Source organism: Myotis brandtii, unplaced genomic scaffold (assembly GCF_000412655.1).
Source record: "Myotis brandtii unplaced genomic scaffold, ASM41265v1 scaffold744, whole genome shotgun sequence".
In the NCBI taxonomy this organism is placed as follows: domain Eukaryota; kingdom Metazoa; phylum Chordata; class Mammalia; order Chiroptera; family Vespertilionidae; genus Myotis; species Myotis brandtii.
Window position 1 is genome coordinate 1,278,788 of NW_005370965.1, and position 18,176 is coordinate 1,296,963.

General features: G+C 43.6%; 1 protein-coding gene across 3 annotated transcripts in view; it reads right to left on the reverse strand.

Annotated features, from left to right (window-relative positions):
• Nucleotides 1-368: 368 nt before the first annotated feature.
• The window catches only part of COPS7B (COP9 signalosome subunit 7B), a 23,394-nt gene continuing 5,586 nt past the window's right edge, over nt 369-18,176 (reverse strand). For 2 of the 3 annotated variants that reach the window (XM_005882959.2, XM_005882960.2), the window contains exons 2-7: nt 15,915-16,092; nt 11,138-11,213; nt 8,502-8,590; nt 6,321-6,523; nt 5,196-5,301; nt 369-2,067 (exon numbers count right to left, since the gene is read on the reverse strand). In XM_005882959.2, coding sequence (XP_005883021.1) covers nt 1,909-2,067; nt 5,196-5,301; nt 6,321-6,523; nt 8,502-8,590; nt 11,138-11,213; nt 15,915-16,076 — 795 coding nt within the window. In that variant the 5' untranslated portion in view covers nt 16,077-16,092 and the 3' untranslated portion in view covers nt 369-1,908. Of the gene's footprint in view, nt 2,068-5,195; nt 5,302-6,320; nt 6,524-8,501; nt 8,591-11,137; nt 11,214-15,914; nt 16,093-17,106; nt 17,130-18,176 lie in introns of those variants that run through there. The other variant, XM_005882961.2, reaches the window with a different exon arrangement.

Consider the following 18,176-nt stretch of genomic DNA (forward strand, 5'->3'; position numbering starts at 1 on the left):
TGCAATATTCGATACAGTACCATGCTGTATAGGCTCGTATCCTAAGAACAATAGGCTACGATACAGCTTAGGTGTCAGTAGGCTAGACCATCTAGGTTTGTTAAAGTGCACCTATGATGTTCACACAACGAAATTGCCTAACAATGCTTTTCTCAGAATATATCCCATCATTAAGCAACACATGACTGTAGTTATAGAAAAACCTATAAAGCTGAGAGGTATTTTTGAGAAATATAATGTTTCTAAAAACTTCCCCAAAATGTGTTCCACAAGGTATCCAAAGGATTTGGTGGTGACATCAGTGTGGGAACCGGCTATCTCACCCAGGCCTTCTCTGAGACCACAAGAATGAATTTCCAATGAGGATATGGGATGCAGGATGTGCCAAATTTATTTAACAACAGAACCCTTTTCCACAGAGCATCTGTCAAGAGGTTTCATGAAACATACATTGGGAATTAAACTCTCCCATTGGACATAATGTTATATGGGCACATGGACCAGCTTAAAGGGGAAACGAGAGTAACTGTTAACATCTGATCAGCAGCAGGCAGTTGCTGGACATGTTGGAAAAGGAGATATGAATTTCCTCCATGTACTGACCCAGCAGGACATTTCCATGAAGCACCCTGCTCCCAGCTCCTCCAGATGTACCAGCTATGCAACCCCGCACACCAGTCACACAGTAACTACACTTTATTTTTTGTTCTAAAATGTGTTTTTTCCCTCCGTGAACTTTTAATATTAGTCCAGACCCCCACTTTCCCTTAAAAACACACACACACACACACACACACACACACACACACACGCCACCCTCCAAGCAAGTGAAAAATCCCCGGCGATCTGTAACAAATATTGACACGAGGGGGAAAAAAGGCATGTTGAAATGTATTAGAATCAGAACCTGTACAAAAAAAAAATTAAAATATAACCTGAAACTGTTCAAGTTCAGAAAGGCTAGTCAAGTCCTTTTCTCTTGCCAGGAGAATGCCATCATCAGAGGGCTCTGGGTCATCAGCCAAGGAGGGGTGGAAAGAAACAGACAGAAGCAGCAACAGGTCCTTCCCCAGCAGGCTGGGCCTCAGCACCACTATCCCCACCACAGATGCAGCCAGGAGTAATTAAAGATCTGGGGAGAGCAAGTGTTGGCAGACAGTCCCAGTGGGCAGCTGGGCCTTCACACCGAAAACCAGTCTGAGTAGTCAGGCAGCAGAGAACACCAAGCTGGAAGAAGCTTCTGCCACCGAGCAGACCCAGAGCACCCTCCACTGGTGCTCGGATACCAGACATCAGTTAACCCAGTGCTCCCAACTAATGAGAGATTTGAGCTGGGCTTAAGAGGCTGAGTAAACATAGCCCAGCATCACATCCCTCCATGGCCTGATTGGAGCTGTCAACGAGGGACAAGGCAGGGGAGGGAAAACAAAGCATTTTGATACCTGGCTAGAGTGCCTGCACCATTGTGGGTACTGTGGTACATGGGGCTGGAGGAGTGCCCCCTCCTCACTCAGAGGAGCCTCCTTTGCAGTCATCCCTGTGGGCCGGTTAAAGCTGCCTCTGGCTATGACCAGCCTGACCAAATGACATGGAGCAAAAGAAAAACTGGGAGAGACAAGCCCTTAAACAGAGACAAGAACCTCCTGGAGGGAAGCTGGGCAGTGTTGACCCTGTTGGGATGGCATCAGTGGAGCCCCTGAGTCTGAAGGGAACAACTGGGGAAGGAGGGCGTGGGCAAGGGAAAGGAGTTAACGGTTCTTCTGGAACAGTACCAACAGGATGGGGAGGCGCTGGTAAGGGGACGGGCAGGTCTGGAACTCACTGAAGGTAGAGAGAGGAGGAAATAGGCCCTAGGTGTCCCCTCCCCACTTGCCCAGGCCTGGTGAGTGCCAGCTGCCCCAGCCGGCCCTAGTGGCGGCTGGAAACCAGACCTTTCACTTTGGACATCTTCTTGGTGGGCTGCCTCTGCTCGGCGTGAGGGGGACATTCCCGTTCGGCCAGTTGTTGCTCCATCTCCTGAGCCGAGGAAGATGCTGTGGCCTTGAGGGTCTTCTTGATGTTGGTAACCTGGAGGGAGACACAGAATTTGTGTGCTCCTTCTGTAAGCACCTGAAACTCATTCTCATTATAATGGGGGCCACCTAAGGAAGCAGCCAGAATCCTCTGCAAGAAAATCTGAAATTACCTTCAGAAACCCAGATGAGGAGAAACAAGCTGGGGCTACTCATGGGAGATATGTAGAAATGAGTCAAGCAAAAAAGTGGAACTAATGCCTGCTTCATTGAAAAGAGGGGGAAAGCCATGTGGAAGTGGACCATTTGGCAAAGAAGTGAAAGAAAGCAGTGGTTAAAATGGCCTTCGAAAAAGAAAGAGTGACAAAGAATTTGATTGCTACTGTTCATGAAACCAAATATTCCCACAAGAACTCTGGGGATTCTGCTCCCTGAGCGCTTCCTGAATAAACAACTAGAGGTTGAACTTCAGCCACCTAACTGATAAATGGCGAAAATGTAGTAAAAAACTAGCAAAATGCTATCACCCTACTGTTTTCAGGATACCTTTCTTCACTTAACGAAGGAGGGGCTCAAATCTATTTAAGCAACTCCTGAACACTTTCTCATGTCAGAATACACATTCTCTGTACCATCCGTGTACTATTCTGCTATGAATGTTCTATCATCAAATTAGCTCCCAGTCTGTTATTCACCAAGTACAGAGCTCCTACAACAGCCTTCTATGTTTACCTTTGCACACTTTTGTGAATATCTGTGGAGGACAGTCTTAGAAATGAGCTTTCAGTTCCTAACCTGCCAGCCCAACCAGCAGAGTTGGCCCTGTAGCACATGCACCCCACTCACCAAGACAGCTCTCCCATCAGCCTCTCAACAGACCCCCAGTTCAACTGACTAAAACACTTTGCTGTTTGCCTCTTTTGCTATATATATTTTTTTCCCAAAAAAAAGTTCAGCACTCTCAGTTTCACATCCTTTAACGTATTCTGATGTCACAGGTTCTCACCCCGCTCCATTCACAGAGGACCCATTTGTGTTCTCTTCCCGTCCCTACCACCACTCCCCACCAGGGTAATGCAGACTCTCCATCTCCTGGTAACTCAATTCCATGTAAAAGTCTTTGATTCAGGATCCTGTCAAAAGCTTTTCACCAAATAAACAGACAAAAGCACAACACCCCCCTCATCCTGTCTCCTTTTCATTCAAATGCCTCCTCAAGTACTGCCCTCCCAATAAGCCCTTATTTTGGGTGCTCAGTGACCCTGGTCACATGCAAGGAAAAAAAATGAGACGTATCCCCAAGAGAAAGCTTAGTTCTCTCTCCATGTCTGAAACACCACTCATGATCCTGTACCTTCCTTCCCCCAACACACATTCTTCACTCAAGCCATGCCAGTCCATTGTGTCTCGGCCGGAGCAGTCATTCATCTCGCCTTTGAAGCACCCTGTTATTCTATCCTGGGCAAGCTTTCTCCTTAGCTAGACATCTGACCCTCCCTGTAGTCAAGCACCTTTCCCACAAACCTGCCCTGACCACTCTAGCCCACACCGACCTGCCTCCCATCTATACTTGCCTAGCAGTACCTCTTCCTCTTACATGGTAAAAGAAGAGAGAAGAGCTTCCCGGGTAGAAAAACGTCACTCAGTTGTGAGGCAAAGCAAAGGTAGATAACAGGAAGCAGAGTCCACAGTGGGAAAGAGCTGGGAGATGGAAAGAACACTCTCCAGGAGGAACCAGGAGGCACCCTTTGGTGAGCTCTAGCAGCCAACAAGCCTCAAGACTGTCACTAAACTAACTCTCAGGGGATTTTCTGTGTCATGGAAAACTGGGCTTACTTTGTCCAATTACACTTTATTACCTACGTGACTCAAACAAACTAATTTATAAATGTAATGTTATATATATTAACATTCCACACAACACCAGACATATGCACATACAAATATGAAGAAAAACATGCTCCGAAGTCAAATACAAATAAGGAGATGCTCTGATGCTTTAGAGACCATGAAACAGATCACAATGTTATTACTTTATCTTCCCCTGGTTTGCTGTGGAGGACAGCTCCTAACCTGCCAGCCCAACCAGCAGTTATTAATATGTGTTATTAATATGTAACTTATTAATATGTGTTATTTCTGTGAAAGGAAGAGAATATTCTTAGGCAATAAGTGATAGAGCTGACTGCACTAAAAGGGAACATTTTTGAAGCTACAACTCACCAAAGGGAAGCTGCTGTTATAAGAATTTGAGGGGGAAACATCAAGTTTTCCCTCTTAGAAAAAGCAATCTAACTTAAGGACAAATAAGGAAAGATCACCAACTCAGTTGATAGAATGGCTAAAAAATTAGGTCAAGTGTAACAGAAGCATAAATACCAACAGAATATAACAAGAATTATACTTTTGTTCTTTGTAGATTTATTTTCTTTTCTAGTCAACAAATATTTAGTGAACCTTTGCTGGGGAACGATCAACAACCTACACTAAGTACTCCGATCATCATTTACTGAATGAAAAAACTTGCCCTGGCCGGTGTGGCTCAGTTGTTTGAGCATCGTCCTGTGCACCGAAAGGCTGCCAGTTTGAAAAATTGCCAGTTCAATCCACAGTCAGGGCACATGCCCAGGTCAGGCTGTGGGCTCAATCTCCGGTCGGGGATATGCAGAAAGAAGGTAGTCTATCAACATTCTGCTCTTACATCCATGTTTCTCTCTCTCTCCCCTCCCTTCCTCTTTTCGACTTTTAGAAAAACTGGCAAGGCTCTAGGCTTTGATCATGCTCCCTTTCCTCTCATAGTGGTCTGTTCCAGATTTCCTAGAAGTTGATTACTAGTAAATCAGTAAATTGGTATTAAAGGGATCTTTAGCCTTTTCTGCAAATTACTTTCTCTTGAACTTCATCTAATTCCTACTGCCACCTGGTGGCAGCATCAGGTTCTGTCAGCAGGGGTCTCCATAGCCATGTTTTGCATCAGGGAGCCATTGATTACAAACCCATGTGTTCTGGCTCTTTTAAAAAAATAATAATAATACTAACTTAAAGAGTCACACTCACCTTTACCCCAGCACCCAGCCAGTGCCTGTTTGTTGATGACTGATTATTTCATCTACAACAAGACTAACAAGATAAAGGAACAAACAGGGATCCCCTGGAGCAGGGGAACAAAATTCTCTTCCTTACCTCTGCCTCTACCTGCTGCTGAGTTCGGCTGTGGTTCTCCTTGTACTGGTTGGCTCTCAGAACTTGCTGCTCAATGCCTAGCAGAACTGCTTCACAGCCGTCACACCTGCAAAGGAGAGAGCCAATCCTGAGCCACATAAAGGTCTGGGAGCTCTCCTGCAGACTCCAAAATCTCCCTCCCAACTCCTTACGAGGGCTTTCTGTAACACACCCTCTGCCAGGGTTCTTACCTCCATACTCCTTCCAAAAGACAAGCATTTCTAAACAAGGCATATAACACAGGGCACAAAGAGACAAATATGGAGGAGGATGTGGGGTAGTTTCTTAGAATACAGCCTTAATCTCCAAGTTCTGTATCCCATGGGAAAGTTTTACACATCATGAGATAAAAGGAATTAGGAGAGAGTTTACACATGTCTTGAGAGAAAAAATTATTTTCTAAAACCTTGTATTTTGAAGACTTTAAAACTCAGCTAAATCCTCATCTCCAACTAAGCCCATTGGGCTTTATAAGCCCCAAATCATTTAAATAACTTCATAACAAACCCTTGTAGAACCTGAAATAGTTCTTGCACACATCAAAATCTATTAAAATAGAGTACGTGCAAATATCCCACTTCTTTTTATATACCAGAATATAGTCACATTAATTTAGTGTGAATCTGTGTTCCAACTTAGAATAACGCATTCCTTGTCTTCACTACCTCTCACAATGTTTTTATAAACACTAGCCCAATGTTACTGATGCTGAACATGGTTTCTCTTACCCAAAGAATCTTACCAACACTAACTTCCTGAGTTTGCAAAGCACAGGGTCCGTGTCACATAGCTAGGCTTCCAAGGTTCCACCTGCCAACCCTGGGCATTTTACAGCCCACCATTAAATAGTCCCCAGCTACACTAGGACAAGAACTATTTTACAACCAAGGCACTAGGAGGCCTGAAATGATTCCTGTTGCAACACAGCTATAGTCACAAATGTAGCCCCTAATTCTCTGCCTTACTATCCTAAGACCCCAGCTCTCAGGGAGCCCCAGCTAATACCTGGAGACCATATTTCCCCAAGCAGAGGCTAGCTATCCCCCTCCCTAAAGAGAGGGGACCCCCTCCATCTTTCAGCCTCACCACTCATGCAAGGTCTTGACAATATTATTGATGTCCTTCTTTCGGATGTCACGGCCAATGCAGAAGTCCACTTCCAGAAGCTGGTTTCGCTGGTCCAGCTTGCCCTGGATGATGTCAGTGTAGACAGCCTCGATGATGAGGTCTTCCAGTTCCCGGAGATTCCGCATCTCCAGGTCCTTCAGCAGCACGGAGTAGGGGATACACTGCAGATAAGGCCATGTGATATTTACAAAAACCACTGGCAAACATTAAAGAAATGCAAGTATTACCGACATAGCCAACAGCTGCCTCTGGGCTTTGGGAAATGCAGTGTAATGATAATTAATAACATCTATGGCAACAAGAGATGGATAAATGAGCTATAAGACCTATGGGATCCAAACAAAACCCATAGCCCATCTAGAAATGCATTCTCCAAGATTCTCTGCCTCCTGGACTTTGCCCGCCTTCAGCTTTCATGCTCTGAAGCAAACTCTTTGGGATCCTAATGACTCTTTCCAGAAGAGAAAGGGAAATACTTGGTATATGCCACTCTGCCACCTTCTGAAAGCTTGCAGACTTTGCATAAAATGCCAGCTCATCACAAAACACCAAACAATCTCAGATGCTGGCGAGGAGAACTGAGGGCACAAGCAAAAACACATGCAGGCTAACACATCCACTATAGGTGGCCAGCGGTACAGCCAGCTCAGTCATCCTCAAGTTTACAGTTGTTTTCTCAGACTCTTGTAACCAATGTCAATTCCCAACAACAGTCCTTTATTAGGCTGTACCAACATTCTGCATGACTCCAAGACAACTGGATATCTAAACATCCAGTTTTCTGCAAATCCTGACACATTACGTTTAGTCTGGAAATTAACATAGTGATCAAATCTACAGAAACTGACAGGAGGAAATGGATACAGAGAAGAGAGCACACCTACCTAGAGGGGTTTTTATGACTAAAGGTCTGAAATCCAGGGGCGATAGGTGAACTTACAATGACAGGTTGCAAAAATAAAGGAAAAAGTTACTACTACTCTTTGGTACACTTAAGAAGTCCATGATCAGGACAAAAATATAAATAAATAACAGTCAGGTCATCATTTCCTAACAAAATAGGCCCCCCCTCTGAAATGTCAGGCTAAGAATCAGAAGTTTGTGATTAGATAAGGTAAAGTGATTTCAGCAACTGAAATGGCAATACAAGAACAAACATATACCTCTCAAGCTCCATCACAGAGGGGAAATCCAAAAGCAACTTCTTCAAAGGCATAGCCCCACAAAAATTTACTCAGGCTGGGATTGGGCAGAGAGCCAAATCAACTATCAGCTAACCTAATCTGGATCTTCTTTGTTAATGACTATGAGCAGCTGGTTGCAAGGCTGCTGCTAAAGTGAGTGGGGGCAAACTCAGATATAATGGAGTGACATCTTACAGAAGGTTCAGGTCTAAAGCTAGCATGTAAGGCAAAAACTCCAATTAGTATAATTAATCTTGAAAATCCCCAGAGGGCCCTGGCCAGTTTAACTCAGTAGATAGAGTGTTGGCCCACAGACTGAAGGGCCCCCGGGTTTGATTCTGATCAAGGGCACATACCTTGGTTACAGGCTCGATTCCTAGCCCCAATGCGGGAGGCAACCATTTGTTGTGTTTCTCTCATTCTGTCTTTCCCCTTTCCGTCCACTCTATAAAAATCAATGGAAAAATATCCTCAAGTGAGGATTAACAAAAATAAATAAGAACAAAATCCCTAGAGGAAGGCAGCATATTAAAAATTACTTCTCAGTAAGTCCAACATAGCAAGTTTTTCCTCCAGCATTAGTACAGTTCACAGTACACTGAGCAACAAATGAAGTGGTTCACTTGCCCTGAGATGCCCTGCTGTTTGAAAAATACCTATCTTTAGACAGCAATCTCCCTTTAGGAATGGCAAATACTCACACCACATGAGGCACCACGGCATGCCAGAACTGAGATCTGCTGATTCACTATCACTCCTGGGCATATTTTTCCTAAATGGGAGGGTGAGTAATTGTCAACACTATTTTAATTATCTTTTTATCTTTTGTCCTTTGCCAAGCAAATCCTATGCATTTATGCTATGACTCTACTGTATGTAGCTGGGAATTCCCACATTTATGCCAATTACAGACCTGCCTTGAGGGGAGGAGACAGGAAAGGGTTCAGAACTGTACCTTCATTCTCGACGCCAAGCTCACGATGGTAAGGTGCTTCAGCTTGTTCTGCTGAGCTGTGCTCAGTTCTGGCAGGCTCTCCTTGTTGGCTGCTCAGTCCCACCCACCACAAAAATCAAGACACAAAATAAAATTAGGATTTCTCTATGGAATAAGCACACCATTTCCTCACACCAAATCTACTACTAAGTCACTCATGACTCTGCACTTATTCATTAGGCAAATGTTCCATGAGCACCTCCTGTCTTCTCTGGAAGACCATGTGCTTCCAAAGAAGACAAGACTCAAGTCTCTACACACAAGGAGCTTAAACTCCTGAAAATCCAGGCATGAATGCACAAAATGATGACAAATTATCCTAATGGAATAGTACTATTTGTACCCTTTGTGACATTCAATCAAGTTCAACACATCTTCACTGAGCATCTGTTATGTGCAAGGCACAATCTTAAATGACTCAGGGGCACGGAGGATAAATAAGATGGGCCTTGTCAGGACTGCTGCACTACACATCTCCAGGGGCACCAACCACCTGGAACTATGCAACTCAGTGGCCCTGGACTTACCCTCAGTGTTACAAGTACATGTTTCAACAGCTACAAATGCAAGGCAGAACTAACAGAAGGTCCAAATTACCACAAGAGAGCAAAAGGATGAGGAAGAGAGGGGGAAGGGATGTGGGAGAGAGAGAGAGACAAAGCTAGGAAAGAGGGGGATAAGGGGTAGGAGAAAGAGAGCAAGTGAGTCCAATCACATTAGGAGATACAGGAGAGGGGGGAAAAAGAAACAGAGTTTGAGATGAGCCTTGAAGGATGGGCAAAATTTCAGTAATAGCAATGACGCTAACAATAGCCATGGCGGCAGCCACAGGTAACATACAGGACAAGCTTAACTTAGTGTAGATGCACACACAGATCCAGAGGCACATACACACATCCAGTCCTCACAACAACCTCATGAGATAGGTTCTAAATGCTCTCAATTCCTTATCCATAATACTGGACTCCAAAAGGGTGAATCCATACTGATTTTTTTCCCCCTTGAGCATGGTACTAAAATTCATCTGTTAGCAATTCCTGACCTGAATTAAGGTGGGCTTTTTATCCCACTTGTTGTGAACATTCACTTATTTTGCTACAAACTATGATGGCAGCCCTGGCGGGTGGCTCAGTTGCCTACAATGTGGTTCCATACACCAAAAGGTTTCGATTCGATTACTGCTCAGGGAACATACCTAGCTTGCAGGTTCACTCCCCGGTCAGAGCACATAGGGGAGATAACTGATGATGTTTCTCTCTTACATCGATGTCTGTCTGTCTATCTGTCTCTCTCTCAATCCCTTCCTCTCTCTCTCTAAAAAAATCAATAGAAAACATATTCTTGGGTGAGGATTAAACAAATTATGATTGTGTTTGACTACAGGTGCTGCCCACACCCCTCAAGGGTGTTACATAAAAATGCATATGCATCATATTACCTTTTTTAATTCCCACAAATTCTAAATTCTGAAACATCTCGCCCAAGGAGTACAGGTAGAGGACATGGATTATTACAGAGAAGGAAACTGAGGCAGAGAAGATTATTTAATTTTCCAATGACACGACCAGTGGAAGTGGAGCTAGAATATGCAGGCAGTCTGGTTCCAGAGTCTCTGCAATTCTGCCTCTACAGTGAGGACAGAAACAGAGGACACACTCATTGGAACAAAGTGAAGGTCAGGAAAAACTGGCAAGTGGGAAACTATACAGTCTGACAGCAGCAAAGAGTAAGCAGAAGTAAGGAGCAAGAAAGAGAGTAAGAAAGAGGGTAAGTCAGGGATATAGTAGGGAATGTTCTGAGTCACACCACTAAAATAAACTACCAGGCCTTTGTCATGCCGCTAAAATAAGCCAGGGAAGCCAGACAAAAATGGCTTGGGTGGGAGGTAAGTTAGCATTTGGACATGCATGCACCTCATTCCTAATATTTATGATTCTAATTTTAAATGACTCAAATTACCTACATAAGAGAATGGACTAAGTCAATTATGGAGTAGTAGATTGTGAAATACTAAAAATGACTTCACAGACTTAAAACATGAATGCCTATGAAATAAGTGGGGGGAAAAGCAAGATATAAAATTGTGTACATAATCTAATCACACGTACATAATAGAAAACCCAAGCAGAGGGGGAAAACCCAGCACCATAACACTAACAGCAGTTGAACATTGGTACAACTATGAGTAACTTACGCCCCCTATTTTCCAAATTTTCTTCAATATAGTTTAGCAATATTATTTTTATAATATTTAAAATGTTTAAATACTTTACAAGTGGGTATTCTGACATTTCACAACACTCCAAGTGTTCTACAAACATCAGTCATCAAGAATCTCATCTGGAAAATAAACAAGGGCTATATTTATGGACAAGCATAAACATAGTCCCCATTTTACCCATTAAGAAATAAAAGGTGAGAAGGAAGAGTCCTCATATAAGATCACCTACAGAGCACAGTAAAATGGGCAACAGCCAGGTCAGGAAGTTCCCACCCCATCCTTTACATCCCAAACCTCGATGATCCTCTTGGAGGCAACACATCTAAACAGAGGGATATAACTGAGAACAGTCTTTGGAGGATCTTAACCAACTCACCTATGTAATCTGGGTATGTTCCATAGGCAAACAGGTTCAGCAACTGCAAATACGCAGCATTAGCTCCTTCTGCAAGCTAAGTAGGAAAAGAAACAGTTCAGAGACCAAGCTGTCTATCAATCACTGCAGGGTTCAAGCAGAAGGCGGGTGACATGTGCCACAGTTCTGTATTCTATTAGCTGGTCCCTTCCAACTCTTTCTTGGGGAAAAAAGTATTAAGATTAGTAAAGCCCCCAATTTAACTTTTCTCTCTCAGGAATTCCTTTCTTTAAACTTCACATAGCATGCCCAAGGAACTGCTTTTGCTTCAACAGATACACAAAGCAGTAAGTATTAGAAGCAGTTCAAGTTTTCTCAAGATTCCCTTGCCATTAAAATGAACACTGGAGCAACCTTGTCCACATACCATCTTGGCAGGTACAGCATGAGCCACTATCAATCCAAATTAAACAAAATGTAGGGTTGGTTCCAAGTTTCAGGACTCTATGTGGACTGTGACGCTGGGAGAGATGAGCACAGCATAAGGTGTGACAGAAGAGCCAGGTTGGGACAAGAAACCAGGATATCAGGCAACCCTAAGTAAAACTTTTCATTAAAATTACTTATTCCTCACTAATGTTGGTGTCAAAGAGCTTTCTTTAGAAGAAAAACGAAAGAGAATGTATTCTTCCTGAACTGCTCTGCTGTCAATTACCTTAACTGGGTATTTCTTTTACTCACAAATATGGACCTGTTACTCTTCCAATTTACCAAACTCAGTGAAGTTTAAACAGGAAAACCCAAGTTATTCTATGGACACCAATGAAATACTACTCAATTTTAACCATCTTTTAAAAAAGGGTTCCAAGCCTGGCTAGTGTTGCTCAGTGGTTGAGCATCAACCCATGAACTAGGAGGTCACAGTTGGATTCCCAGTCCAGGCACATGCCCGGAATTGCAGGCTCGATCCCCAGTAGGGGGTGTGCAGGAGGCAGCCGATCAATGATTCTCTCATCATTGACGTTTCTATCCCTCTCCCTTCCTCTCTCTGAAATCAATAAAAGCATTAAGTTTAATAAAGGGTTCCAAGAAACTACATTTGTAATTTCAAACCACTGTAAGTCAACTAGCTTATTCCAGGCTTACATATGGAAAAAACAAAACAAACTACGGGGAGGTAAAGGGGATTTGTTAAACACCCCAAATTAGAGCAAGCATCCTAATATCCCAGTCTACCTTTCCAGGTCTGTTAACAACCTCCTGAGGTCCTGAATCAGAGGTGGAAGAGACCATCTAATCCAATCTCCACTTTTCAAACAGATGATTACAAAACTAGCTGTAACAGACTATTTCCTCTAGAGCAGATGCTCCAAAACTTCTCCCACTGGCCCAAATCAATAAGGTCTTTCCAGTTTTAATTTTCATCCATCTCCTCTAAGCCAATCTTTCACAATTACAAAACAACTAGTTGGCATATTCTTTCAGGCTTTCTATAACCTGAAGGAACAGATTATCCCTTAGTCATCTCTTCTATTTAAATGATTAGCTATCAAGCCATGAAAAGACACAGAGGAAATTTAAATGCATATTACTAAGTGAAAGAAGCCTATCTGAAAAAGCTACATTTTATATGATTCCCTCTATAGCAGCGGGTGCCAACTGGTGGTCCGAGGACCACTGGTGGTTCGTGAGGTCCAAAAGTTTGGCGACCACTGGTTTAAGGAAACCTTTGGAGCAACAGTCGCCAACTGGTGGTCTGTGAAGTCTGAAAGGTTGGCGACCACTGCTCTATAGCATAACAGAAAAGTCAAAATTACAACAACAGTAAATAGGTCAGTCAGTGGTTGCCAGGGGTTAGAGGGAAGGGAGTGATGAACAGGTAGAATACAGAGGAGTTCTAGGGCAGTGAAACTACTCTGTATGATACTGTAATAGGGGATACATGGCAGTATGCATTTGTTCAAACCCATAGAATGTACAGCACCAAGAATGAACCCAATGTAAATTATGGACTTTGGGTGATAATGATGTGTTAATGCAGGCTCCACACTGGTGAGGGATATTGGTAACGGGGGAGGCTATGCATGTGTGAGGGCAGGGGATATATGGTAAATCTCTACCTTTCTTTCAATTTTGCTGTGAATCTAAAACTGCTCTAGCCTGGCCAGCATGGCTCAGTGGTTGAGCACTGACCTATGAACCAGGAGATAACAGTTCAATTCCCAGTCAGGGCACATGCCCGGGTTGTGGGCTCGACCCCCAGTGTGGGATGTGCAGGAGGCAGCCAATCAGTGATTCTCTCTCATCATTGATGTTTCTATCTCTCTCTTCCTCTACCTTCCTCTCTGAAATCAATAAAAATATTTTTTTAAACTGCTCTAAAATATAAAGTCTATTTTTTTAAAAAGAACCCAGTTCTCCTCAATTTTTCTCATAGCATTCCTTTTCCTTCTCTGATATATTAAATTTGTATTGAAAGCCCAGTGTGTCCGTCTACATATTAAGCTGTAAGGAAACAAGGGTGAGCACAATGGAGCATAGTCTCAACAACACCGATATTAAAAAAAAACGCACAATTAAAAAAATAAAAGCAGCTCTTTTGGTCTCCAGCTGTTGCAGGGAGAAGAAATGATGCTATGTCCACGTGCCTACAATGGATGGTCATAGGGAACTGCTCCAGTATCCTCATTAAGAGGAACAAGCAGATGTACAGCAGCAAGTCCAGTCATCTGAAGGCCTGCAACTCCTACTACAACGGGCTGATTCACCACAAAGCTGTAGGTGTGGAGCCAGCAGCCAACAGCAGAAGTGTCCTAGTGGTCGTGACGTGAAGAACCAGCCAACAAAAGACAACCGCCTCCGCCCTGGCTGGTGGGCCCAGAGGTAAGCGAGTTGGCCCGCATACCCAGGGGTCACAGATTTGGTTCTGGTCAACATTTCTGGGTTGCAAGTTCCCTGGCCCCAGTCGGGGCTCCTGCGGGGAGTAACAAATTGATGTGTTTCTCATATTAATGTTTTTTTCTCTCTCTCTCCACCCCTCCTCCACCCCTTCCTCCCTTCCACTCCCTCTAAAAACCAATAGAAAAAAAATATCTTCAAGTGAGGATAAAAAAAAAAAAGACAACCACCTCCTATGTGTGGACCACCAAAAATAAGAATACCAGGCCACCCTCAGCCGCATCATGCACACAATCCACAAGAACAAGTACTGCCCAGATTTGTGGATGGAAGCCACCTGCAGAGCCAGCACCATCCTGGCAGCCAGAAAGAAGCTGTGATGGTGAAAAGGAAGCCAACCCACCCCACCAAGAGTGCCTGAACACAACACCCAAAGTAATAACGATGCCACCAGACTGCTATCTATCTCAATCAATAAGTATAAAAATATCAATGAATAAATAAATACAGTAATTCTCCATATCCAGAGGTTTCACATTGGTGATTCAACCAACCACAAACCAAAAATATTTGGGGGGAAAAGATCCAATTAAACCTTGTAAGTTAGAAACATAGAGTGTAATCATAGACTGATGTTTAACAGGGGTAATTTCAGGCATTCTTAAGGATAAAACCTCCAGTGATATAGACAAGGAAGACTGGTCAGGTGTGTAATAGCAGAAAATGTTTGCTTTTCTGTTATGCTATAGAGCAGTGGTCGCCAACCTTTCAGACTTCACAGACCACCAGTTGGCGACCGTTGCTCCAATAAGCAAGCCTTGAATTAGCCACACACCAAGCACTATGCTGAATCCCTGTGAATGAAGTGATGTGATAGCATACCCTGCTATATATACAAACACTGTGTATTTTATACAAGGGACTTGAGCATCAGAGGGGGGTCCTGGAACCAATCCCCCAAGGATACCGAGGGACAACCGTATAAAAGTATCCAAAGTGGGAAGTAAAGTTGAAAAGTATAGGTTGCTTTACATCCCTTTATTCCACCTGGTCATTCTTCACTGGATCATCTCATTTTTAAGGCACAACAACCAAAACTGGATACTCAAGGTTTTAATAACTACAATCAAACAAAGAAGCAAACAAGCAGCCCTAACCGGTTTGGCTCAGTGGATAGAGAGTCGGTCTGCAGACTGAAGGGTCCCAGGTTCAATTCCGGTCAAGGGCATGTACCTTGATTGCGGGCACATCCCCAGTAGGGGGTGTGAAAGAGGCAGCTGATTGATGTTTCTCTCTCATCAATGTTTCTAACTCTCTATCCCTCTCCCTTCCTCTCTGTAAAAGATCAATAAAATATTTTTTTTTTTTAAAAAGAAGCAAACAAGCAAAAAGGACTTCACAGCTTGCCAGTCATATCCTTTTTATACATCTACTTTACACAGCTACACAACATTGCCCTTTTCCACAGGAAAAACACATTTCTTATTCATGCCTATCTCAGGTTCAACAGCAAACATTTTCTGCTATTATACACCTGACCAGTCTTCCTTGTCTATATCACTGGAGGTTTTATCCTTAAGAATGCCTGAAATTACCCCTGTTAAACATCAGTCTATGATTACACTCTATGTTTCTAACTTACAAGGTTTAATTGGATCTTTTCCCTATCTTACAAAATTAGATTAGCAACCCAATCTAATTTTACCTCAAGTTCAGATGAAAATGTTGACTAGAAGGAATCCAAGACATTATCCTTGCTCTCATCCCCTGTCCCACCAATTCCCATCTCTCCCTCAACAGGGTTCCTCACGGTGCACATGCTTTTGGCACTGAAATTCCTTGGAAACCTGGAGACTCAAATGAAGGCTTAGAATAAAGAAGATAGAGAAATTGTTCTTACCTCCTGCACATTGGCCAGCTCCAGCAGTTCTCCAAAGACATAGACTCCAGGAGCCTCCAAGACTTGGTTTATGAGAGCAGTGAGGGCTGAGCCACTAGTACCTTTGGCTAGTAAAATAAACTGTTCCAGGAGGTTACTTGAGGGTTTCTGTTCACCTGCCATTCTCTGGTCTTAAGATCTGTCCAAAAGAAAGATGTTTCCATCATTTCTCCTTCTCCTTTGCAAAGTCTATGCTTATTTAATGCTGGATCCGATATCTGAATAATTTTATAGTATTAAAAAAAACACAACAGTTACAGAGTCCAGATGCTATGACCACTTAGTGAGATGGGTAGGATTCAACCTGGAGTTAAAGGGATTCTGTCCTTATACTGAGGTTTGAAACATACTTAGTAAAAGCCACTTTATCCCCATTTGACCCTCTCCCAAAGGCAGCATATTCTAAACCCTTAAACCTAACCAGGACTTTAAAAAACACACAGGAGTTTTCCAGTACCTGTTTTATATTCACCTTATTTATAGACTCGTTAAGAAAAAGAAAATCCTGCCCATTCACAGAGGTGGCAGATGTAAGCAAAAGCAATCAGTTACAGCTTCCAGTGTGTCATTCGACCCACCTACAGCCAGGTACAGATAAGGAAAAGACCCAAAAACAGACCAAGAAAGATGTCTCATTTAATCAGAAAAGTTATTTAAGCATAGAAAAAAGGGGGAAATCATCTTGAAAGATAAGCAGCAACATAATTCAAACTAAGAAAATACATGGTGTATAAGTCCATGAAAAAAAAATCCCTCAATTTGGCCTTCACATATCCTACTTGATATGTGACATTTTACTAAACCTGACTTCAGAATGTGTATGAAACACCCAGAAAACAATGAAGATATTATATTGCCGTCCTGAAGACATTAGGGGCAGGAGAGTCCCTCAACTGCATAGTCCAGGGGTCCTCAAACTTTTTAAACGGGGCCAGTTCACTGTCCCTCAGACCGTTGGAGGGCCGGACTATAGTTTAAAAAAAAAACTATGAACGAATTCCTATGCACACTGCACATATCTTATTTTGAAGTAAAAAAACAAAACTTCAAAAAAAAAGGCTCTCCTAAGTTCAAAAAAAAGGCCCAAATAACTGCAAAAAAAAAAAAAAAGACCTCCTAACTTCAAAAAAAATAAATCCTAACTTGTTCTTACCTCGGTCCTCAGGCAGCAGCAGGCTCTACACAGGCAAGCTCGTGACTCGTCCGATCACACCCGAGACTGAGAGGAGGAGTCGAGAGACAGAAAGAAGGAGGGGAGTCGGAGAGTGCGGCGCACATTCCACATATGCGCACTGCGGGCCGGGACCAGTCGGCTGCTAAGCAACAGGCAGCAGCAGCAAAAACACCTGGCGGGCTGGATAAATGTTTTCGGCGGGCCGCATGTGGCCCGCGGGCTGTAGTTTGAGGACCCCTGGCATAGTCTAACCACGTGCTGAGTGTATGTGAGCGCACACACTGCACACCTCCTGCACAGGAATCCTGCGTAAGAAAAGATTACTCCTTCAAGAATGGTACGTATTGGGCCGGATGACAAGATGAAGGAGAAGAATTATAGTAAACTGAAGCAGAGAACAATTCAAAGAACGATAATTTGGCGCAAGAGAAACTAAGTTTTCCTGGGGAAGCAGGCACACAGGGCAGCAGCAGTCCTTTTACAGTATTAGAGAAACAAGTCTGTCGCCTCACTTAAGGTCACTAAGGTCTTGTCGGAAACAAACCAACAAAAAAAGTGAAGTGCCAGGGAATAAAGGTTGCTGAGAAGGCAAGTGGGAAGAGGAGAGAAGGAGAGAAGGTGGGAGGAAGAAGAGGGGGAGGTAATGGCTAGGAGAGGATGGACGAAAACCTCCTTTCCAAGTGGAACACGTGTGAAGCGATTGAATGGAAGGGACTGGGGTGGAAACGGATTCGACAAATGGGCAGAAATTTCGGTTCTTCAAAATATATATATATATATCGGCCTGAAAAGCAAAGCCCGTGGGGGCAAAAAGGTAAGGAGGAGGCGCTGGTAATCGCTTTCTTCTGGAGTGGGCGGGCCCGAGGAGGAGGCTAGAGACGCAGGGACGGTGAATTCCGTCGTGGGGGGCACTATTTTGATGGGTAGCAGAGGGCAAAGTGGCAGCCTTTGGGAATGGGGAAGCGAGAGGAGCCGCGGGGCGGCCGCTGAGGGTCTCAGGCTGGGAAGGACTTCAGGGAGGGCGGACCGGCGGCGGCGTGCTCCGGACA